At 36.3% G+C, this 25,245-nt stretch overlaps 1 protein-coding gene across 2 annotated transcripts in view; it reads right to left on the reverse strand.

Annotated features, from left to right (window-relative positions):
* LOC150105523 (late secretory pathway protein AVL9 homolog) overlaps positions 1-25,245 on the reverse strand; it is a 415,642-nt gene that overhangs the window by 66,040 nt on the left and 324,357 nt on the right. For both annotated transcript variants that reach the window (XM_090394870.1, XM_090394871.1), the window contains exon 13: positions 18,530-18,647. In XM_090394870.1, the coding sequence (XP_090250996.1) occupies positions 18,530-18,647 (118 nt within the window). The remainder of the gene's footprint in view (positions 1-18,529; positions 18,648-25,245) is intronic.

Raw genomic sequence — 25,245 nt, forward strand, 5'->3', positions numbered from 1 at the left:
TAGTAATAGTGCCAATGTGGTAGCCGTGGAAGAGGATTTGAATAAGCTAGACATATGAGCAAATGATTGGGAGGTATCAATTTAATGCAGCAAAATGTAAGGTCTTGAGGTTTGGGACACATTGATGGGAACACTTCATACTCTATTGGAGGAGTTGTACTGGAGGAAGTAGGGGAGACAGGAGATTTGGGGTTGATGATTGATAAAAACCTGAAATTCGGGGGAAATATTGCGAAGGTGGTGAGGGTAACACAGAGGATTCCTGCAATACTGAGAAGGATGCTGACCTGCAGAGATAAAAGAGTTATCATTCCGTATGATATATAACTCTGATCTAATGAGTATAAGACTCTGATCAGACCACACTTAGACTACTGTTCTCAGATTTGGTCCCCAGGATTTGAAAGGGATAAATTAACTGTGGAAAGGGGTACAGAGGCAGATAACAAAGATGGTTTCAGGATTGTACAATGTTAGTTATGAGGATCGGAATATAAGGGAATGTGGACTGCAGAATTTGGTGGATAGAAGATAGCAGAGGTGATATGATTGAGACTTTTAAACTGTTGAGAGGTGGTTACAGGGTTGACAACGGGGAGTTCTTTCGCTTGGTTGAATAGCGGGAAGGAGTGATGACAAGAGGCCATCCCTGGAAGTTACGAAAGGAAACTGTTTGCAAGAGGGTGAGTGGTTTCTTTGCATGGAGGATGGTTGAATCATGGAATGCATTGCCTGATGGAGCGGTGAGAGCGAGAACGGTCAATGAGGTTAAGGAGTAGTATGATAGACTGTGTTTCTCAGGTTGGACCTCTCTTCGATGAATCTTTTGACTCCATGGAGGCCTGAATAATAATAACTCAGGTGGTACCAATGTTGACAAAATATGGTACGGGAGTTTCCATATCCATTGTGAAGGTGACATCACCAGAAAACCAATTTGGATCTTCACCTGATAAACCCTTTCGTATATTAATTACTAATTTTACCCCATTTTGAGAATGTCTGTATAAGAATTTCAATCCTGTTTTTGATATATTCCATTGGCAATCTTTCGATTTTTACTGTTTTTACCTGGATCCTGACCATTACAGCAATAACTGAGCTGCCTTCGAAATTAAAACCCTGTAATAGTTTGTCCCTTGTTTCCACATCTTTAAATACAATTAAATATATCCCTCTGCCATACATGGTGAAAGAATAAATTTTATTAACACCAACTATCTCTTTTAAAACTTTAGTCACCTGTCTCGCTTCTTCACATCCTGGAATTTCAATTCCTAGAGTTCGCACCCTTGGAGGAATTGGTACCATCATCTCAGGTGAGGGGAAAAAGACTAAAACCTCTGCATTTGGTTGTAAGAGAGAGGGAAAAAACCTTTTAGTCATAAGACCGAGAATTATATAATTCCATGATATAGAAATAATTCTAAACCACCAGCAAATCCTCTATTTGAGCTACTGTAAAATGGCTGCCATGATACTGCCAAAAGTAATCCCATAATGCAGATATTAACTGCACTCCCAGCAGTGCAGTTCATGCCAAAGTGTTGTAGTAGTAGCAGTCTTAGAGTTAAGCACAGAGTGTTCTAGTATTCAGGAACAATCTCAGCTTTTGGACCTTTATAATCATTTATTTCAAACAGGGGAAGAGTAAATAGTAAATAGAATTATATTTTTTGTAAAAAGATAAAAACATCATGTAATTTTTCTGCGTCTGATAACATCTGCCTGAAAAAAAAAACAGCGCTAGTGGGGACGAAACCACCACCACTAGCACCAGTAAAATAAAATCAAAGTGAAAAACAAACAAAAGAAAACCAAAGTACTCATCTTACTGAAAACCGAAATATCATCAGTATTGAGGTCTCATCAGTGGAAACCAGACCCAGAAGTGATACCAAGGCTGAAGTACTACAGAAGTCATATTTTCATATATGAGTAGCCAGAAGATGTCACACCTTATTACTAAAATATTTTGGATTAGAGATAGATGTTGGAAGTTTACCCACTTGGTTACACTATAAATTAAAGATGCCAAGAAATTATATTCTTGGTTTAATCCTTTATCCAAGTAACCAAACAAAGCTTGCAGCTAAATTAATTTCAGGATTGGGCAACTCGTATATAGAATTATATTTTTTGCAAAAATATAAAACCATCATGCAATTTTTCTGAGTCTGCTAACATCTGCCTGAGTGTACAGGACTCAGCTAGATAAGTAAAAATGTCATTCCTCTCTCTCTCTTGTGTGAAATGCTGAAACTCCACCAGAATATGGCTAACAGTGAGACGGGTGTTGCATTTTTCACACATGGTGAGTCATCGGCCTTTCAGTAAATAAGCATGTGTAAGATGACCTTGTCCTATGTGGGGTCAAGCAAGAACAACTTCCTCTGTTCGAACCCTGCAAAGGCTGGACTGCTATCATTTAATTTCAAATTTCATTTGGTAGAGCTTATTAACTTATTATTATTAGCTGCCACTGGAATAGGAAGGAGTTTTTGTCTGATAATCTGCCGATAATCTGGGTGTTGTACAGGAAGATGTTTGAGAAATGAGCTGACCTCGCTGCAGTATCTGCAGCCTCATTTCCCTTAATCCTAACATGGTGGCTACATGGCTTGGAATCCAACAGAAGTGAAGAAGGTATAGCTTCCATAACTGAAAGAGGAGATGTTGAATTTAAGAGAGCACTGGATGCTGCTGTAGATCTAGACTTCTTATTGCCTGGAGAGAACTTTGCAAGTCTGAATTTATGCACCTTTGGAAGCGATAGAAGCTAATGTATTATAATGTGAGCTCTATTGCATACGCTCTACTGTAAAGTTGCTACACTCTGGTGGGATTTGTGCAGATATAATGGTGTCTAGAAAGACAGCAAAAGATTGCACTAGTCCTACAATTTTGAGCTGTCTGTGTAGACAGGTACAAAATCAGAGTATTTGGTTCTACGAGCTTTGAAAAGCTGCTGGTAGGTGGCAGGGGAAGAAATTTCAGTAGCCTGCTGAAACAAAAGCTACATGCTGGCATGTATAACTGCCACGATGGAAGTGGATAAGTGGATTTGATAGTTTCTGAGCTAAGTTTTCTGCTGCAATTTCTAGAACTCGTAGAAGAATTTTTATCTGTAAACCAAAGGGTGGTATGGCAGTCGTCGAGTGTTGTAGAGATTCTCAAATTGTGGTCGGAAGATAGTTGGATACGTGGGGTGCTCTGGCAGATTTTATTTTATTTTATTTTAGTTACATATACCAGAGACAACTGTTTGTTGGTTCAATCGCCTTGATGTTCAGAGTAGGAATAGGTGACATGCGAAATGCTCCAGCTGCAATTCTGATGGCATAACGGTGAATAGAGTCTAGTAATCACAAAGTACCCTTTTATCAAATTTACTGAAATTATGTAAATCTTTCAGTATTCCAAATCTCCAAGCAATGTCATAGGATCCATAGACAAGTGAGGATTTTATCAGTGCTCTGTACAATCAAAGCACAGAATCTATCAGCACCCCAGAGGGTGGAAGATAGGATGCACAGAATGTTCATTGCTTTATGGCACTTGTCCCTTAACTGACATAAGTGAGGAAAGGAATGTGAGTTTACTATCAAATATCTGTCCCAAAAATCTTTGTGGCAATGTGGATCTGGATGAAGACCACATCTGCAGCAGAAATGCACACAAACTGCCTTTTGCTGTAACAATCTAAACTCATCTAAACCATTGATCATCTCTCAAAATGGGTGCTTATCAAAATATGATAAGCACCCATTTTGAGAGATGATCAATGGCTTGCTGCAGCTGTTTTTCTATGACTCTCATATTACATGAATGACAGAAGATGGCAAAGTCATTCACATGTAGGACATTACTTACTGTTGGAGGGAGTTGTTCTGTTATTGAGTTGATGTTGATTGCAAAAAGTGTGACACTTAGAACAGAGTCTTGCAGGGCTACCACTTCTTGGTCATAGGAACAGGAGAAGGCATTCCCCACCTGGATTTGGAAGATTTGGTTGAATAAGAAGTTTTTGATAAAAAAGAAAGAGATTCCCTCTAAGTCTGAAATTATGTAAATCTTGCATTATTCCAAATTTCCAAGCAATGTCATATGCTTTTACCATATAGAAAAAAACCGATACTAGAAGCTTGAGTTTTAGGAAGGCATCTCTAATGGTTTCCTAAAATGCTCCAGCTGGACAAGATGATCAGTAACAGTGATATTTTCGGAAGCCAGACTGTATTCTGGTGAAAGAGTTGTTTCTCTCCAGAAACCAAAAAATATGATAACTATTTTTAACAGAATCTTGCACAAGCATCTGGTCAGAGCAATTGGAAGGTAGTTTTTGAGAACTTTGGATCCTTCCCAGATACTTGGCAAAAGGCAATTATAATTGCCTTTTGCCAAGTATCGGGAAATGTGCTCTCACAAAAAAATTCTGTTATAAAGGTGCAACAGTTTAACCATCGCATAATGGGTATTATCAAGTCCAACAGCATTTAAACAAAGCAGCTTTCAGTTCTACTTTGGTAAATGGCCTATTGCTTCTTCTGTACCATTCAAAGTAAACCGGATTTGTAGTTTTTCTATTTTGCTTTTTTTTTGGGCAAGGAAATGAAGGGGATAAGAAGACATTGCCAATGTTTTTAAAAAAATTCTTTCCAAGTGTGTCAGTAATCGCTGCTGGATCAGCAACTGTGCAACCATTGCTCAACAATAGAGAGCTGGGGTGGTATATTTGCCTTTCATTTTCTGGATTTTTTCCCATACTTCTTTGTTCTTGGTGGATCTTGATATAGAAGAAACAAATTGGATCATGAATTCCTTCTGGCTCTGGCAACACATTTATCTGGCTGAAGTCCATGAAAGCAATTAGGTTTGTTGTTGGGGAGTACCTGCAAAAAATATTCCAAACTTTCTTCTGGGCTTCTTTGGCTGCTGTGCATCATCATTCCACCATGGCTTAGAAAAACATGGCTGCTGTTATAATACATTCTGTTACATGCATCACTGATAGGAGATGAACTGACTTGCTGCAGGATCAAAATCTGATAAGGAAGAAAAGATGGACCAATTAGCATGCTCAATTTTACACCATGATATCTGTGTTGTAGTACATGGGTGCCAATGTAGAAAACTGGATATCAATGAAAAGTGATCACTCCCAAAGAGGTTGTCAGTTTCCCACATAAAATAATGGGGAAAAGGGAGGTGAGCAGATAGTTAAGTCGATGGCAGTGAATGTTTGGGTAGGCACAATTTTACTTTACTTACATAATTTTACAATGTAAAATTATATAAGTCAAGTGGATATTAGATTCAACATAATTTAAGGCCGAATGTAGAAACTATGACAGTTTCGTAAGGTAAGTTGACCAGAGAGCTTACGGGAATACAATCTCTGGCATTCACGAGTTGCATTAGTATGAATCATATAGAAGACATAGTCCATACTAAGGCAACTCGTGAATGCTGGGGAATGTATTCCCATAAGCTCTCTGGTCAACTTACCTTAAGAAACTGTCATAGTTTCTACATTCAGCTATGAAATAATGTTGGATCTAATACCCACTTGACTTATATAAAATCTTCCTGTAATGTTTGCCTGGCCTGTATCCCATAGAGTGTTATGTCCAGAATGAATGTAATATCTGAGTGGAACACTGTAAGGGAGACCACTGAGCATGCCAAAGGTGAAAGGATGAAAAGGAGGTATAAAAATTAAAAACAGAGCAATGCATCACAAACCAGGAGGCAAAGAAACAATACTCCACAACAGTAACAACATCTGCCAAACTCTTTTATGCCGATTGGTGATCCGATTCTTTGTAATGACACCTCTAGAAAAGTTTAAATGCTGAATACAATATTAAGAACAGTGGTGTAGTTATTGCAGTTTCTGATGGTTTTTTTTTCTTACTTTGGTTCTCTGTTGATGATAATACAGTTTCTGAACTTGGTTGTAGCTTGTTGAGTTAAACAAGATAAACAAGAGGATGAAGAAGTATTCATTCTCAGAAGGAATTTATTTCGGAACCAGAGCTCCTCACTCACACATGGATGTCCAATAACGGGCAAGCAATGACTGCACTAAGGAGTAGATCGCCAGGACTACCCTGGACATTATACAAGTACCACAGCAAGCCTTGGTCCCTGTCCCCAGACAATGGAGAACCTTCTCCATTGTCTTCTCAGAAAGACACTGTAACAACCTTGACCAAAGTAGTGCAAAACTACCAGTACCCCCCTGCCTTTTTCCAGATGTCTACTGGTCATGCGCACCACACGGTAAACACAGCAGAGGCATTAGATCCCAGTGATGGTAGTAGGGAAGATAGGATAATAAAAAAAAAAAGACACTGGAAAAGTAGACAGAAGAATATAGGAAATAAGAAAAAAGAGGAAGAAAGAAAAGGGCAAGTACCATCACTGGGAGGTCTCTTCCATCACATATGGTGCTTCACACAGAGGAGGAAAAATTGATACCTAAGTGGTTAGCCTCATCTAAGTTAACATGCATTGAGTTGGCCTTCTCTGCCTGGGATTACTTTTCAGTCATTTCTACAATTGACCACAAGACCACAGTAAACTAAGAAGTTGGAATCATTTTTAAAAACCTTTCATAGTAAAAACAGGCACAATTTTCTCTCTCTCTGATGAATGTTGCATAAAGTGAGTGGTCTACACCACCTAGCCAAAAATTGATATCTATTAGAATGCTTGTTTTTAAATACAAAAATCATCTGACTGAACAATAAAATTTCCACAATACAATATTGTAAAGCATTTGTATATCATACTGCTGGTTTTCAAATGAAATGTTTTTTTTTTTTAACTTTCCATAACTGGTATTTTAATTCATTAATTATAGAAATTAAAATTCACTTCTCATTGCTGATAGGTGTGTGGGGAGGATACTGTAAAAAAAAAAAAAAAACTGTTCTAAGTAATGGAATGCCCAACATATTACATAACCTGTTCCAAATAGACAGAGCTAGAGGGCAGCTGTAGAATGCATGTTCTACTGTTTCCAATCGGTAACAGATGTCACCGATTGCATCTCAGAAGTGAAAGTACCTCCATTTGATGGCATTTACTGGAAGGTGATCATATGCAATTCTCCAAGCAAGATCCCTCCTGTTAGGGTATCCTTGGAACTTCAGTAATTTATGAAACAAAATGTCAGTACCTAACTGTGGAAGTTTGTTGCAAAAAGCAGATTAAAGATTTCTTTATACCAAATTTTTCTTTTATTAATGGAAAGAATGTCAATGCCAGAATGTTGTAGTAATCTTAGAGTTAAGCACAGAATGTTGTAGTATTCAGGAACAAGTTCAGCTTTTGGACCTTTATAATCATTTACTCCAAAGAGGGGGGGGGGATGAAACCCCAGTAGTATCGGAGAAGACCTGCACATGTGTCTGCAACATTTTTTGGAAGCCCAAAGCCTTTGTACTTTGTTGATAGCTGAATAAATTCCTTTTTAACTTCTTGGAATTGGCTAGACAAAAAAAAAAAAAAAAAATCTGCACAGGTTTATTATATAACTGCTTTTCTTCAGCTGTAATATTTATTATGTATAACTGAGGAAGAAGATTATGGTTTTAAGTACTATGACTTTAGAAGAAAAGGAAAATGGCTCAATTTTCCAGTCTTCTAAAGTTTCAATGTTCTTGTATATAGAATCTTGAACTGTTAATACTGGTTAAGTGGAGAAAGGAATTCCAAGTATAGTAGTGAGAGATTCTCTCTCTTAGGGTTAGTCCAATGGGAATACTTCTGAGATCCCACTGTTCAAGAACTTTTTTGTCTTGTCAGCATTAGCAGTTAATCTGCTGATTTAACTGAATTTTTCCAAAATCTGGATGTATATGAAATCAATATCAATCAAAGTGCCCACTACATCGTCAACATGTGCAAATACCTTATTTTCCTTCATAGTTGAAGGAACTGCTATTCCTTGCACAGCACATGTATTGTTCACTTCCTGCATGAAGGGTTCAAGAATCAGTGCAAAGAGCAATGTACTAAGAGGGTAACCTTGCTTGACTCATTTTTGAATTTTGACTGGGTCTGATAGCAATCCATTAACTAGGAGGTTGGTAGTTGAAATGGCACAAGCTCCTTTAATAATGGATAGCAGCCTTTTGCCCACACTAATTTCCTGGAGGATATGGAACAGAAAGGGATTCTGAACATTATCGAATGCTTGAGTAAGGTCTACTGATAGCACTGCCATTGGTTGCTTTTTCATATTAACTAGGTGGAGTAGATTACATAACAGAAACAAATTAAATTCTACTACTCAGCCTGGAACTCTATACACCTGTGTGTGTGCTTTTAATTATGTATCTCTTTCCTACTTTGAACCTGTTATTGATAATGCAGAAAAATATCTTGTAGTTAGTATTAGAAAGAGAAACAGACCTCCAAGCTGTTGATTAAGGCATGATCTCTGTCAGGTTTTTGTAATAAGGATGGTACAGCTTACTACTACAAATTCACTTGACTTGGTGTGTGGTCTGTAGAGAGAAAAGAATTAAACAGTATAACTTTAGAGCTTATACCCAAGCACAAAATAAATGCAAAAAAAAAAAAAACAATCAATGCTTCCAAAACAGAGTTTGAAAGGGCAAAACCAGGAAATTAGCAGCCTATCCAAATGGACAGCCAAGCCTTTTGGTCCCTAGCCAAAGCAATCGGTCGTAACTTCTGCTCAAAACTATTCCCACCTCTACATACCCAGATGGCTCAATTGCATCATCACCTACAGAAAAGGCCAATCTCCTGGCCTGACACTTTGCTTCCAATGCATGCATAATTGACAATGGCAAATGTCCCAAAACAATTCCAGATGCCCAACATACAATGCCCACTATATCCTTTTTGCCAGAAAGAAATCAGCAAAAGATGTCCAAATTAGACACAAAAAAGTCTCCAGGCCCTGATGGCATTCCTCCAATTGTCCTGAAGGTTTGCACCCCAGAACTGTCTCCTGTCCTATGTATTATATCTTAATATATATATATATATATACACTGTCTTACTACACTGGAATCTATCCTCCCACAGCCTGGAAATTGGGCTATATTCAACCCATTCCCAAGAAGGGGCAACAAGTCACTACTGTCCAACTACCACCCCCATGTCACTCACCTCAGTCCTGTCTAAAGTAATGGAAAAAATCATCAATTCCCAACTCCTACACTACCTTGAAGCTACTTGTCTAATAAATGACCGCCAGTATGGATTCCATCGCAGCCGATCAACAAGAGATCTGCTCATATATGTCACCCATCTCTGGACAAATGCCATGGAGAAGTTTGGCAAATCTCAAATGGTTGGACTTGATATTTCCAAGATGTTTGACCGGGTCTGGCATAAGGGCTTACTAAGCAAGCTGCCATCATTTGATCTATCTCAAGACCCTCTGTAGTTGGATTGCCAGCTTTCTGTCTGGACGAACACTATGTGTGGTGGTGGATCGCTCGTTATCCTCTCACCATTCAACTAATGCCAGGGTTCCTCAAGGTTCTGTCCTCTCACCAACCCTCTTCCTACTATATATCAATGACCTACTTCAGCTTACCTCCAACCCAATACACAGTTTTGCAGACAACAGCACATTGCACTCCTCCCTTTCTTTTGGTAAACCTTACTCCACACAACTCACCTCAACCTACAGATCAGCAACCACCATTGCCTTCAATTCAGACCTCCAAGCCATCCATCCTCCAATGGGGGTTCAGATAACCTAGTCAATTTCAATGCAAATAAAACCCAGTACTGTCCCATTTCTCATAAAAAAGAACCATTTTCTCCCAGTATTATTTTTGACAACACCCAAATTTCTAGACAATCTGAGATTTCTCTTCTTGGAATTATCCTGACATCAAGTCTCTCCTGGGATAAACACATAACAACCATTGCATCCTCAGCTTCTAAAAAACTAGGATTTTTCTTTCGCTCAAGACGTTACTTCACCCCTGAACAGTTGTTAACCTTATATAAATCACAAATCCGCCCAGCCATTGAATACAGCTCCCACATATGAGGTGGGCCCCCTCAAAAGCTCCCTCAAAATGCTCGATTCAATACAGAGGAGAGCAATTAGACTTATTAATGACTCATCGCTTACCAACTCATCCTCCCACTTTTGCACAGACAATTGGTTTCTATAATATGTGTATTCTAGAAATATTTCCATGGGAAATGTTCATCTGAAATAGCATCAATAATTCACCCACTTAATATGCTAAGCTCGTTGGAACATGTGCAGCTGCTGCTGCTCAACATCCCTACACAGTGCACCTTGAAACCTACAGAACAAGTTTCTTCTCCTCCTCCTTCATTCCCTGCAACCGCTATACTATGGAACAGTCTTCCCCCTTGATGTATTTCCTAAGGAATACAATATACAGTCATTCAAATCAAATTTGAACAAGTACCTGCTTTCCCCAACCCATACAAGGTACTAATGTACTATAGGCTGATCTACCAACTTCTTGTGTATGGGCTCAACATGAAAAAAAAAAAAAAAAAAAAAAAAAAAAAAAAAAAAAAAAAAAATCTAGAATGGGAAGAATAAAATCTCAGGATTTGAGGTAAAGTTCTATTCCTAGATCATCAGGTCCTCCTGGAGATTTCCTTGTCTGGCATTCTTTATAGACTGTAGCAACTTCAGATGCTGTAATGGGTCTGTGGAGTCTGTCTTGGATATGAACAGGAAAGTCATGAATGTTCTCAGTTCTTCAAACAAATTTTTAAGGTGTTTTTGAAAGGATTCAAGGATGTCTTGGGTGGTGGTGGAGGACAAGTTTTCATCATCAATGCAGATTTGGGTGATTTCTTTGTGGAATTTGGTGAACTGTCTATTGAAGAATGCAGCTGAAGTGCTATCTGCTAAGTGTTACTGTATTCTTATTTTAAAATTTCTTTCTTCCACTTGTTTCTGCTTTTCACTTCTTTCTCTATGTTTATGTTTCTAATGATGTCACTGCATTCTATACCATTGCACTGGTTTGCTATGAACCAGCTTCTCTTTCAACTTTTTTTTTTTTCTTTTGAGGAAAGCCTGTTCCTTTCCACATTCAATCATATCCTGTTTTACTGCTTGTTTAATTTTTTACCACATATCTCAATTCCAGGTAACATTACTCCAGTTTGAACAGAGGATCTAGAGTTTAGTTAAAAATATCAATTAGAAATATGGTGTAAGTCTCACTGTATGGAACTGATCTGTACTTGTTTCATGCAGCAAAATTTAAGTAGAACTGGATTATGTGACATGTTGATATCAAGATGTTTTATCTGAATCACTCTATTCATAAGGGAAGACGAGATATAAATTCAATCAAGATGGGTATCAATACCTTGTAAGCTTAGATATTAGGACTGTGAATACTCCACATATCTAGTTGAGCATTGTCAAGACATATTTTTGACTGTGCATATTCCCACTTTTTCACTTCTGAGGTATCCTCCTATTTTGTCTAATGTGGGGTTTTCAACAGAATTTTTACACTAGGAAAAAGGGGCATTCATGAAGAAATAAAGAGAAGAATTCAACTAGATGGGTAACTTTTTGCAAACTGAAAAAATTTGTGTGCAAAAAAAAAAAAAATAAAACCAGAAAACAGAGTCAAGCTTTTCAAACAGTGTATTATCCCAGTTATGGCTGATAGATCAGAGACATGGCCAATAATCAAACAAATAATGGATGGAATGAGAAAACTGAGTGGAAAATGGAGAAAGCCATGCTAAACAATAGACTGCAAGACAAAATAAGGAATGATGTTATAAGAAAAGAAACAAAAGAGTTGGACATAGGGGGAAGAGATTTTAAAACTGAAATGGAGGTGTCAGGACATTGCACAGATGAAAAGAGATAGACGGACAACCTAGTGGAGATGACTGGAGAATGCTGGCATAGGGAAGCATTCAACAGAGAAAGGCAAAAAAAAAAAATGGGAGAGGCCTATAATCATTTTTTTTTATAATCATAAATGATTATAATAAAAAGGCTTAGAAGAAGAAGCAGCGAGGCTCTCAATAGTCCAATTTCCAGCTACTATTATGTAAAGGGCACAAATATGAATATATGAAATATAAGTACAATTCCTGGAAGAATTTTCATCGAACTGTTCCACTGGATGGAGCACAAACATTTATAAACCTTATTACAAATCCACAGTATTTCCCATCTACTGTCAAGATTCTCTCCCTTCTGTATCCCTTTGGATATTACAGAACAACCTAAGGGGGGACAAGAACAAGAACCCCCCTACTCTAGTCCAGTTAAATCCTCCAAAGCTTTAACAAGAAAGATATGGATATTCAGGAAAAGTTTTTACATCTTTACATCTGCAGTAGTATGTTTCTTGGAGAAATAAAAACATGACATTATGACAGCAAAGTCTCCACCCAGCCTCTTACCCAACTGGCTTGTGGAATCCTCATACATTCAATGAAACAATGCAGAAGAGAGATATGATTAGTGAAGGGTCTCTAGATCCTGGATGAACCTAATGAGTAAAAGAGCAATTGTGCAGCCATCTCTTGTAAATTTTTTCCAGCTTCTTACAGTTGTTTATCATTATTTCAATTTCATGGATACCATTCTTGATTTGAAAGTTAGTTATTTCATCTGATGATCCACACCTTCTCCATCTTTACACCCTTTACGATTCTTCTCCTTTTAGATTCTGTTCCCTTTTTTCGACTCTTAAATTTTTTTTGGTTTATACTCAATTTAATTTTTATTAATTTTTCTTTTCTTTTTTGATGACCTTGTCTGAATATTAAGTTCTTTCAGATGTCGTATTGTTTTTCTGCTTCTTCTGCAGTCTCTTCTTATATAACAGTTTCATTTGCTTGAATTTGGTCCCATATCTGTTCACAGTTGTTATACTAGATTCATTATTGTTAATTTCAACCAGTTGTTCCATCTTCAACATAAGGAATGATAACACAATTGACCTCCTCTGTATCACCATTATAATGAGAAGCAGATGACAAGGAAACTCTATAATTGTCATTGATTTTGTTGCCATAACTGTATATAACTATCAATGATTTTTTTTTTCAATGTACCAGTCTTAATAGTGCCAGATTTTTGACAATTATGGTGGTGTGAAGGAGGATGAATGTAAAGTCCAGTATGCATTTTCTTTCTAAAAAATTGAGAAATGGAGGCAACTATCTGGTTGATAAAGTAAAAAGGGATCTAAAAATGCAATTCAATTGTTGTCTTCTACCTCAGGAGTGAATTGAATAAAGGTATGTATGAAGGTATAGCCAAACTACTTAGATCTGTTGGCATACAAGTGTCCTTTTGTCCTATCAACAAGATTTCTACTTTTCTAGGCTGTGCAAAAGATAAACTTCTGCCTTTGAACCATCCTGGAGTATCATATTTCTTGCCAGTGTAGGTTGTCATATTTTTGCACAAACAGGCAGTTGGCAACCATGCATCATGATGAACAGCTAGATTACATTAAATTCTCTGAGCAGTTGGGACTCGCAGAATACACTATCTCCACCAAACATTGAATCCTTCGGAAGGTTCTCCGTAAAAGTAATCATCTCATGGAACACTCACATAAAGAAAGTTGTGAAACCCTGTTACACTGTCTGTATCTTAACAAGAAGTGATGGGCTGAAATTATTCCTTTTATGAGAAATAACGGTTCTTCACAAGTTTCAGAATTAATTTTGTTAATGAATTAATTAATAACCTCTTGTTAAAGTTATTTTATTAGAATCTTAATGCATTTAGACTGTGTCATTTTATATCATGCATGTGCAGTTCATGCATTTTCATTGTTGAATCTTTTGGTTTCTGTTCTACTTGTTTAATTTGAAAGTCATACTAAAGATGTTCATGATACTGGGGTGAAAACACTTATGCTGATAAAAAAGTATATAAGTAAAAATCGGAATTAAGTTTAATTAATTATCATGGTTTATGTTCCAATTCATTAAGTAATAGCTGAGACTATGAGGTGCATGTATTATATCTACAAATGCACATGCTCTCTGGCTGATTTGCACATTATGCAAGATGAGGTTTTGGAAAGAAAAACCAAAACACATTTTCTCTATATGAGACAGCTTACGTAAACCTAAGCTCTGCAGTTAATTAATATTACAAAGGAAACTAAACCTAGTTCTTTGTAACAAATGTAGTGCCCTTTTAGTATCAAAAGGGCACTACTGATAGTAACTGTGCTACAGAGATGATGGAGAACACTAAAGGTTGAAAAGATTTTGAAATTTCTTCTTTCGCATAGCTCTCTTTTCTTCTGTTTGTATCACTATTCTTCTCTCACCAGATGGAAAGTATGGTCAAGTTTTTCTGTAGCAGTACTGACGTACCTCTCATCACAGATGGGTTTGAACCCTGATCTCCTTCCCTTGCAATTGACACATGGTGAAACAACTCAACCATTACATAAAAAAGTTATTAAAAATCTAGCTTATGGTACCACACTGTGTAACTAGTTTAAACACATCTTTTTAACCTACCCTCAACATAATTATCAGAAGAAAAAAAATATAAAAACTTCATCATCATCAAACTCCTGTCATGTACCCTCAAGGGGGTGGGTGTACAGGATATGATAATACTACATGAAAAATTTACATCATTACTAACTTCCTATCTATAATTTTCCTCCAAATCAGTCTGTTATTTGTCAAGACTCCAACATTATCAGATCTTATATTTCTATCATCTAAGGCACTTTGTACTGTATCAATCCACCTATATATCTTGGTCTTCCTCTAGGTCATTTCCCTGCTAACCTGGCAGAGAACACTTGTTTTTGCGAATCTCTCCTCCCCATTCTGTTTAAGTGACCATACCACCTGAGATTAGCTCTGCTAACGCATTCCTGGATGCTGACAATGTCAAGTTCTTTCCTAATATCCTCATTTTTAATATGATATTGCCATTGATGCCATCTGTTCACGCCTCTAATCTTTCTCAGGAATCTCATATCTGTGGTCTCTAGGCTTTGGTCAAGTGTTTTACTTCTGACCCAGCTCTCAGATCCATAAGTTAAAAATGGTTTGAACACCGTCTTGTATACAGCTAATTTAATTTTCCGACTAATTTCTCTCTTATTCCATATGAATTTATTCAATTGACTTCCTACCATACCAGCTTTGTTGATTCTGTTGTATATTTCTATATTTCATTTACCATCTTCACTGAAAAATTGCCTAAGAAGCTGAAATGTTTTACTTGTGCCACAGATTCTCCATTCACAACACAGTTGACATTTTCAATGTTTCTGCCTATTTTCATTGCTTTTCTTATTGCTGACCTTCATACCATATCTATTACAACAGTTATTCAATTTAGTCAGAGAATCTTGCAGACTTGTAGCAGATTTATTTAGAAGTATAACATCTTCTGCAAAAAGCAAAGAGCTGACATTAACATCTCCAATTTTGATATCATGTTTAATACCACTTTCCTTCATAACATGATCCATATAGATAATGAATAGCAGAGGGGATAATGTACATACTTGTCTCACACCAGATTTAACATTGAACAATCTTCCTGTACTTCCATCAATTCTAACTGCTGACTTACAACGCAAATAAAGACTAAGTATTGCTTGATATAAGGCTCCATTAACACCATGTCATATGCCTTTTCCAGATCTACAAAACTTAAATACAGATCTTTGTTATATTCCCATGATTTCTGAACTAGTTGTTGTAATGTGAAAATCTGATCCTGACAGCCTCTATTTGGTCTGAATCCAGCTTGTTCTTCACCAAGCTTTTCTTCCACAATTCTTCTCAACCATTTCTCAAGTATACTTGTATATATCTTACCAGGAATACTCAGTAGGGATATACCTCTGTAATTCTCACATTCGGTTGTATTTCCCTTTTTATATATGGGTACTATGAGAGCTCTACTCCAATCATCGGGAATTCGTCCCCTGTCCAGGCATTCTGAACTATGCAGTGCAGCCACTGCGAGACTCTTATACCACATACTTCAGCATTTCTAGTCGAATATCATCTACTCCTGCTGCCTTTCCACATTTCAAGCCTTTGATGACTTTTTCTACTTCAAGTATGGATATGTATTCCTGACTGCATGCCTGGTCAGTGTTTTTTACCACTGTGCTGTCATCGCTTGTTTCATTTAGCTGTTTTTCAAAGTAATTACTCCATACTTCAAGGATATCTTTTTCTCCCATTTTCATGTCACCTTTATCATCTTTAACTCCTTTTACAGCACTCTTTCCTCCATTCCTAAGCTTCTTCAACAACCTCCAGAATATCTTACCACCTCCTTGATATTTATTTTCTATGTTCTTGCCAAAGTCCTCCCATGACTTTTATTTAGCTAGTTTTACACACAGTTTAGATTTCTTACATTTGTCTCTGTATTCTCTAAGAGCACAAGCTGACTTATTTGCCAGGAACTTTTGATATGCTTTCTTCTTTTCCTTCACTGCCTCTTTAACTTCTTGTGTCCACCATGGAGTTGTAATTTTTCTATCCTTGCAGACAACTTCACTACATGCCTCTCTAGCTGAATCAATCAGGGTTTTCTTCAAGGCTTGCCACTGAATCTCCAAGGTTTGGTTCCTGTTCTCAAACTCATTCATTTTTTCTTCAATAATCTTTGTGTATTTTAGTCTACAGTTCACATCTGTGAGATGCTCAACTTTTATTCGCTTTAAAACTTTCTTACATGTTATTCTTTTCGATATGAAATTCAATTTTATCCTGCTCAAGACTAAATAGTGATCACTTCCAATTTCAAATCCTCTGTACACTCGGTGTCCTGCACCAGGGAGAAAACATCACTATCAACAATAACATAGTCAATGAGACTTTTCTTATTCCTTGCCTCTTCTCTCCATGTGAATTTGTGCACATTTTTATGTTGGAACATGGCGTTGGTAATAACCAATCCATGTCCTGAGCAAAAATCCAACAGATATTTGCCATTATTATTAGCTTTAATAATAAATTTAGTTTATTCCTTTATCCAAGTGTGAGCAAACAAAGTTTGCAGATGAAAGTATCTTCAGGACTGGGGTAAGGTGGTACAACACCTGGCAACTCGTTGCAAAGGTGGAGCAAGCTAACATCAGTCCTATCTCAGTATCTCGCATAATGCAAAACACATCTCCTTGCGGTTATGTATAATGTTATTCATTAAGGGAAGGTCCACTACCCAGACTAGTTTCGACCTTTATTGAGGTGTCTTCAGTGGGAGCTAGGCCCAAGTGGAGATACCAAGCAGAAACATTAGCAAGGTCATCTCTACCTATAGGAGTTGCCAAACAGTGTGCCATCTTTTTATTAAATTACTCTGGATTTAGAGAAAATGTTGAAATTTTATTTTTCACTTGGTTAGACTATAATAAATTTAGTTTAATCCTTTATCCAAGTGTGAGCAAACAAAGTTTGCGCCTGAAAGTATCTTCAGGACTGGGGTAAGGTGGTACAACACCGGGCAACTCCTTGCAAAGGTGGAGCAAGCCAACAGCTTTCAATTTCAATATTATTAGCTTTGTTCTTTTCTCCAAATTTTCCCAAAATATTTTTGTATGTCTGAAAATCATTTCCTACTCTGCTATTTAGATCCCCCAACAAGGATCAACTTTTCCTTTTTCATTTTGTCAATTGCTTTTTCTGAAGTCTCAAAAAATTACTCCATTTCTACCTTAGTAGAACCTTCTGTGGGACCATGGGCTCAAATAAGTCTCATTGTCCAGTTCCCCATTCTCATATTTGCCCACATTACTCTACTTGAGATTGCCTGCCATTCAAGAAGATTAGCCTCGTATTTTGTGTTGAATACTATGGCTACTACTCCTTTTCTTTGATTGTCATTGCCCAAATATAACATTTTGTATTTATTGCTCAAAAAATCTCACCAGTTTTTGTTTCAGGCACCCCTATTATGTCAATTTGGTACTTATCCAATTCCTCAGCTAGCTCCATTTCTTTGCCATTCAGGCTTCTTATGTTGAAAGTACCGATCTTTAACTCTGGTGATGTTGAGTTGGGGTGTGTTTTCAGATTTGTTGCAGTAACTGACTTTTCGCTGTTCGCCCTGGTTTCCTGGTGAAAACAACGGCAGCCTTGTTTAACTGGGCAACGCCCCAGCCGGCATGAAATTTTGTCATATTGTACCATCATTTTGTATTTTGGTTTAACCAATAAGAATACAATTTGGTCGGCTAAATCCCAAATTGCCAGCCCATCCTCGTTTGTTCAGTATCCAGGTAGATACCCAACAGGGTGTACCACAAGAAGGTGCTCCCTGTTGCCTTTAAAGGAATGCTATGTGGAGGTCTCCTCTCAGTTATACAGCTTTGACCCTTAAGCACCCCTAGAAACTTATATAAACTAAATAAAATTCCAATAATTATAGCTACCACAGATTAAGTTGCTCCATAAGTATATTTTGTATTTGATGGAAGCTGGCATCCATTACCCTAATAATAATAATTATAAAAAAAAACCTTAAATATATTTAACTCACCCAGGATTGACCTCTAAAATGCCTTTGTAATTGCCACTTGCCCACATTTTGCAGTTATGAGTTGTTCTCCAGGTATTCATAAAATACATGTTGTATGATTCGCATTCTTTACTGTTGGCTGAAAGTAGAGAACACATATAGCATAATCCATATATTAATCTAAAGCATAATCTTACAGACAACGTAAACTTACAGTATCGATAAATACAGCACAGTCTTGTAAATGTATTTTGCTTCCTTATGATTTTCTTAAAAACATTTTCTTTTCTCTAGCTAACTTTATTGTAAAAACACAGTATATAATACATAGGTTGCCAACAGCAGGCCCGAGGGCGGCCGTATGCAGCCCATAACGTGATTTTGTGCAGCCCGCGGCAGGATAAAAACATCACAAAGAAGCCAATTGACTGATGACTACCTTCAGGATTTGTTACGAATATCGTCATCATCGTTGAAAATCGACTTTGATGAACTTGTTGCGGCACATGAACCCCCACAATGTTCTCATTAAGTTGTGTTACATGTAAAAAAAAAATATGTAATTAAATTTAATTACATTTAAATTTAATTATGCAGCCCGTAACGTGATTTTGTGCAGCCCGCGGCAGGATAAAAACATCACAAAGAAGCCAATTGACTGATGACTACCTTCAGGATTTGTTACGAATATCGTCATCATCGTTGAAAATCGACTTTGATGAACTTGTTGCGGCACATGAACCCCCACAATGTTCTCATTAAGTTGTGTTACATCTAAAAAAAACCCAGAAATATGTAATTAAATTTAATTTAACAACCTATATTTAAATCAATCAAGTATTTTATATTGTTCTCCCAGTAGTAAAATGATTTAACAAATATAGTTATTCAATACATATAACTATTGCCTTGAAAAAATACAGAGTTTATTTTCATTTAAGTTCTGTCTAAAAGTGTGTGGCCAGTGACACTACCACTCATCATATATATTGGCCCTCGTATAGAATGAAGTTCGCCATGCCTGATATAATACATGTAACATATAAAATATGTGTTACATTGCCTGTTTATGTTATCGGTAAAGCTTCCAGTCATGGATAGCCAAAAGTTATACGCGGATTTTCGAACAATGCGGGATTAGGAGTCGTTGCCCCTAACCCCCACATTGTTCAAGGGTGAACTGTATTTTCTTTAGAATAACTGTATTATCATATTCTTACTTTAATTAACTTAAAATCAGAAATAAGAAACTAATATAAAAAAAACTTCCTAAAATTATCTCAATTCTGAGATACATTTCTTTATTGGTATTAATTAATATTAGAATGATACCATTATGTTTCACAGATTGTGCTTGAACTCAAATGGTTGTCATTAAACCATGAGATATGAAGTTACGTGACTTCACTTTATACAAATGATTGCATCATCTAATGACAGCAAAGTCGTGACAACTGCATCGAATCAGCCAACGATGCAATAGCTCCTGGGGTTGTTGTATATGATTGGCTGATGCAATATGTTGCAATTAGGAGATTGAAATACAGTGCTGCCAAATGATACCTATGTCACAATGTGGACTGAGTCTTTCCTAAACAAGAGCCAACTGACAGATTTCATTTTCATTTTCGTGTTCGGCACATCAAAATTAGTAAAGAATCACTATTTTCATTTCAGAGGCAAATTGTGTGTGTTTTCCAGTGTTTTCTTCATCCAGTGTTTCTTTTGTCATTAGATGAAAGTGAAGACAAAATATTTCATTTGTTGAAAGAAAGAAAGTTGTTTTCTTTTAATATTACAGATAAGAAGGAAACTATAAACTATTCAGACAGAAAAGAGAACTGATTTCATCACTATAAAAGGATTGTTAAAAAAATAAAAATAATAAATAAAAAAAACTGTCAAGTCAACCAATTTTGTTCCAAGTGTTTTTCTCCTCATGGATAATTTTCTGAAGCATAGTAAAATTTTTTGATATGATGTTTACGGTTAAGTCTACTAAGGTAGGACAAGAATATTTCTTTCAGTTTAAGAAAGAGAACTATTTGAAAAGAATGTCAATTTTGAGTCAGAGTCAGATTGCTCTTATTCTTGTACTGAATGTACTGGAAAGTCAAGGTTGTTAATTCTAGAAAGGATTAACAAAGAATTTTTTAAATCTTTCCAAAGAAATCTTTTTTAAACAAATTTTATGTAAAATGTATATTTCTTAATATTAATTAAACAATTTTTTATTATTACAATTCTCTTTCCTTATTTATGAGAGCAAGATAAGTGAATGTAACACATGAGATTTATTTCACTAGGATTGTTTTACTAGGAGAAACTAGGATTGTTTTAAAAGTAAATAAATTTAGACTGGAAAGATAAACAAAGGGGAAAAAAAAAAAATATATATATATATATATAAATGCATACATATCTATTTTCATTTTTTACACTTTCAACACATGTAACTTATTCTGTGATATGCAGGAAACTTCAATGGCATACAGTTAACTCATGTAAAATGCAATCAAATATAAAACATTTTTTGGCAGGTATGTAGTTAATTGGAAGTCATCACACATTTCATATAATGAAGACCAAATATTATATTCTTTCATCCATTTTTCACCCAAACAAAAAAAAATATTTTATCCAGAGAGCAGGCTGTCTTGATAATTAAGTCAGTCGCTTTTTTATCCATAATACACAGTGCACATGCACACACACATCTTGGTCTTCCACTGGATCTTTTTCCAGGCAAAGAGCACTTATTTTGCTATACTTTCCTCTCCCATTCTATTTAAATAATCATACCACGCAAGATTAATTCTACTAACACATTCCTGAATGCTAACAATGGCAAGTTCTTTCCTAATATCCTCATTTTTAATATGATATTGCTATTGATGCTATCTTTTCACTGCACCAATCTTTCTCAGAAGTCTTATATCCATAGTTTCCAGTCTTTGATCAAGTGTTTTATTTCTAACCCAGCTCTCAGCATGCATAATTGACAATGGTAAATATCCTCCAACCATTCCAGATAGTAAACATATAATGCCCACTATATCCTTTTCCCAGAAACAGATCAGAAAAATACTGTCCAAATTAGATATAAAAAAAAAGTCTCCAGGTCTCGATGGCATTCCTCCAATTGTCCTGAAAGTTTGTGCGTCAGAACTGATTCCTATCTTATGTTGCCTGTATATATTGTCTTACCTCACTGGTATTTATCCTACAGCCTAGAAATTGGCCTATATTCAATTTCTATTTGTCGCCCTTCTTGGCCCATTCCCAAGAAGGGCGACAAGTCACTGCCATCCAACTACTACCCTATTTCACTCACTTCAGTCCTGTCTAAAATAATGGGGAAAAAACCATCAATTCCTAACTCCTACACTACCTTTAAGGTACCCACCTAATAAATGACCACCAGTATGGATTCCGTCGCTACCGATCAACAGGAGATCTGCTCACATATGACACTCATCTCTGGACAAATGCCATGGAGCAGTTTGGTGAATCTCAGGTGGTTGCACTTTGATATCTCCGAGGCATCTGACCGGATCTGGCACAAGGGCTTACTAAGCAAGCTACCATCATTTGGTCTGTCTCAAGACTTCTGTAGTTGGATTGCCAGCTTTCTGTCTGGATGCACACTATGTGTGGTGGTGGTGGATGGTTCCTTATCTTCTCACCATTCAACTAATGCTGGCGTTCCACAAGGTGCTGCCTTTTCATCAACCCTCTTCTTGCTATATATATCAATGACCTACTTCAGATGACCTCTAATCCAATAGACAGTTTTGCAGATGACAGCACATTGCACTCATCCCTTTCATTTGATAAACCTTACTCTACACAATTCATCTCAACCTACAGAACATCAACCACCACTGCCTTCAATTCTGATTTTTCAAGCCATCCTCCTATGGGAGGGTTCAGATAACCTGGTCAATTTCAATGCTAACAAAACCCAGTTCTGTCTTATTTGTTGTAAAAAATAACCATTTTCTCCCAGTATTATTTTTGACAACACCCAAATTTCCAGACAATTTGAGATTTCTCTTCTCGACCCTGACATCAAATTTCTCCTGGCATAAACACATCACAAGCAATGGATCCTCAGCTTCTAAAAAACTAGGATCTCTTTCACACAAGATGTTACTTCATCCCTGAACAGCTGTTAATCTTATACAAATCTTCCTAGCTACTTAATACTGCTCTCACACATGGGGGTGGGGACCCCCAAAAGCTCTCTCAAAATGCTTGACTCAATACAGAGGAGAGCAATTAGACTTATTAATGACTCATCTCTTACCAACTCATCTCCCCCCCCGCTTTCGCACAGACAATTGGTTTCTATAATATGTGTATTCTAGAAATATTTCCATGGGAAATGTTCATCTGAAATAGCATCAATAATTCACCCACTTAATATGCTAAGCTCGTTGGAACATGTGCAGCTGCTGCTCAACATCCCTTCACAGTGCACCTTGAAACCCACAGAACAACTTTCTTTTCATCCTCCTTCATCCTTGCAACTGCTGTACTGTGGAACAGTCTTCCCTCTGTTGTGTTCCCCAAGGAATACAATATACAGTCATTTAAATCAAACGTGAACAAGTTCCCCCTTTCCCAACCCACTACCCATAAAACCTATAGGTTGGTTGTGATCAACCTATAGTACTAATGTACTATAGGTTGATCACAACCAACCTCTTGTGTATGGACTCAACATAAAAAATATACATAAGTAAAAATTGGTTTCAACACTGTCTTGTATACAGCTAGTTTAGTGTTTTGACTAATTTTCTCTCATTCCATATAAATTTATTCATTTGGCTTCCTACCATAGCAGCTTTGCTAATTCTGCAGTTTATTTCAAAATTTGATTTGCCATCTTCACTAAAAATTGTTCTATACTTTTACTTATTCTATAGGACATAGTTGATGTTTTCAATTTTTCTGCCTATTTTCATTGTCTTTATCTTTTTATTGCTGATTTTCATACCAAGTTTATTACTACAGTTATTTAATTTAGTCAGGGAATCTTGCAGACATGTCCTGGATTTATTTATGAGTATCAGACTTATTTTAGTATCCAATTTCATACTACTTTCCTACATAATATAATTCATATAGATAATGAATAACAGTGGAGATAATGTGCACCCTTGTCACACACGTGTAAAATCACGTGAGTGACAAGGGTGCACATTATCCATCTTCATGTACCTCCTTCAATTCTAATTGTTGACTAACAGATTAAATAGAAACTGTATTGCTTGGTATAATGTCACATTTACACTACATAATTGTACTATTTTGAAGAAGTTTTCTCTCTGCACTTTGTCATATGCCTTTTCCAGATCTACAAAACTTGATACAAATCCTTCTTATATTCCAAAATTTCTCAACTATATAGTGTAAATGGGACATTAGTGAAAATCTGAATCCTGACAACCTCTATTTGGCCTGAATCCAGTTTGTTCTTAACCAAATTTCTGTTCCACAATTTTTATTAGCCATTTCTCAAGTATACTCGCATAAATCTTACCAGAAACACTCAATAGAGATATATCTCTGCAATTTCCACATTTTGTTTTATTTCTCTTTTTATAGATGAGTACTATGAGAGCTACTCCAATCATTTGGAATTTGACCCTCTGACCAGCCTTCTGAATTATGCAGTGCAGCCACTGTAAAACTTTTATACTTCCATATTTGAAAATTTCTGGTCAAATATCATCTCAACAGGAATGCAGCTGAAGGTAAAAATAACTCCATTTTTGGATGTCTGGAGTAACTGTTTTGAAAGATTGCTAAATGAAACAAGCAAGTGCCGTGATAGAAAAGAATACTATAAAAGGAATCAGAGATGATAAAGGTGACATGGTGCCGAGAGAAAAGTTCATTTTACATCCATCTAATCTTCTCTTTTTACAAAATCTGATATATTTGCAATTTATTCAGATTAAAATTTTAAATCCAACTTCCCTATCCATTCTTTGAGTGTTTTAAAAAACTTAGGGCCATCTGAACAACTGACTACTCCAACTTTATATGGCAAAGACAGAGATTTTACTCAACATTTGACTTGATTATTTATGGATATATTAAACAATAAGGGTCCTAACACTGAACCCACTAAAAATAGCCTGGACTTTTGAAGGCATTCCTGTAATGCCACTTCCTGTTATTTATCAATCAACCAATTTCCCAACCATCATACTAGATGTTCATCATTTAGTACATTTTAATGTGTAGGCTCTTATGTGGAATGCTAAGAAAGGATTGACTAAAATCCCAATAAATGATATCATAGTCATTACTTTGGTCTATTTCCCTTGTGACCTCTTCATACATAAGCAGATTTGTGACAAATAATCTCCCTCTTAACAAAACTATTGGTATACTCAACAAATAATTCCTGTGAAGAATATCCTGGATGAGATCTTTGATTAACTTTTCCATTAATAACACTTAGTATTACTGAGAGAGTAAATCTATAATTCTTCACTTTATGTGATGACCCACTCTTATGAATAACTATTTAAAAACTTCCAATCAGAAGAAATCATTTCTAATATATTAATTTGCTAAAGATGATCAAAAATGTATGTATTAACCCTAATATATATCTAGTGCCAATAAAAGATATAACAGCTGTAATCTCATCAATTGATAGTTATTTAAAATATTGAATATTACCTCCTGCATTATGTCATATGGTGAATTTTGTCTCA

This window comes from Typopeltis vanoorti, chromosome 6 (genome assembly GCF_054136105.1).
Source record: "Typopeltis vanoorti isolate ZY-2024b chromosome 6, IOZ_Tvanoo_1.0, whole genome shotgun sequence".
NCBI lineage: Eukaryota > Metazoa > Arthropoda > Arachnida > Uropygi > Thelyphonidae > Typopeltis > Typopeltis vanoorti.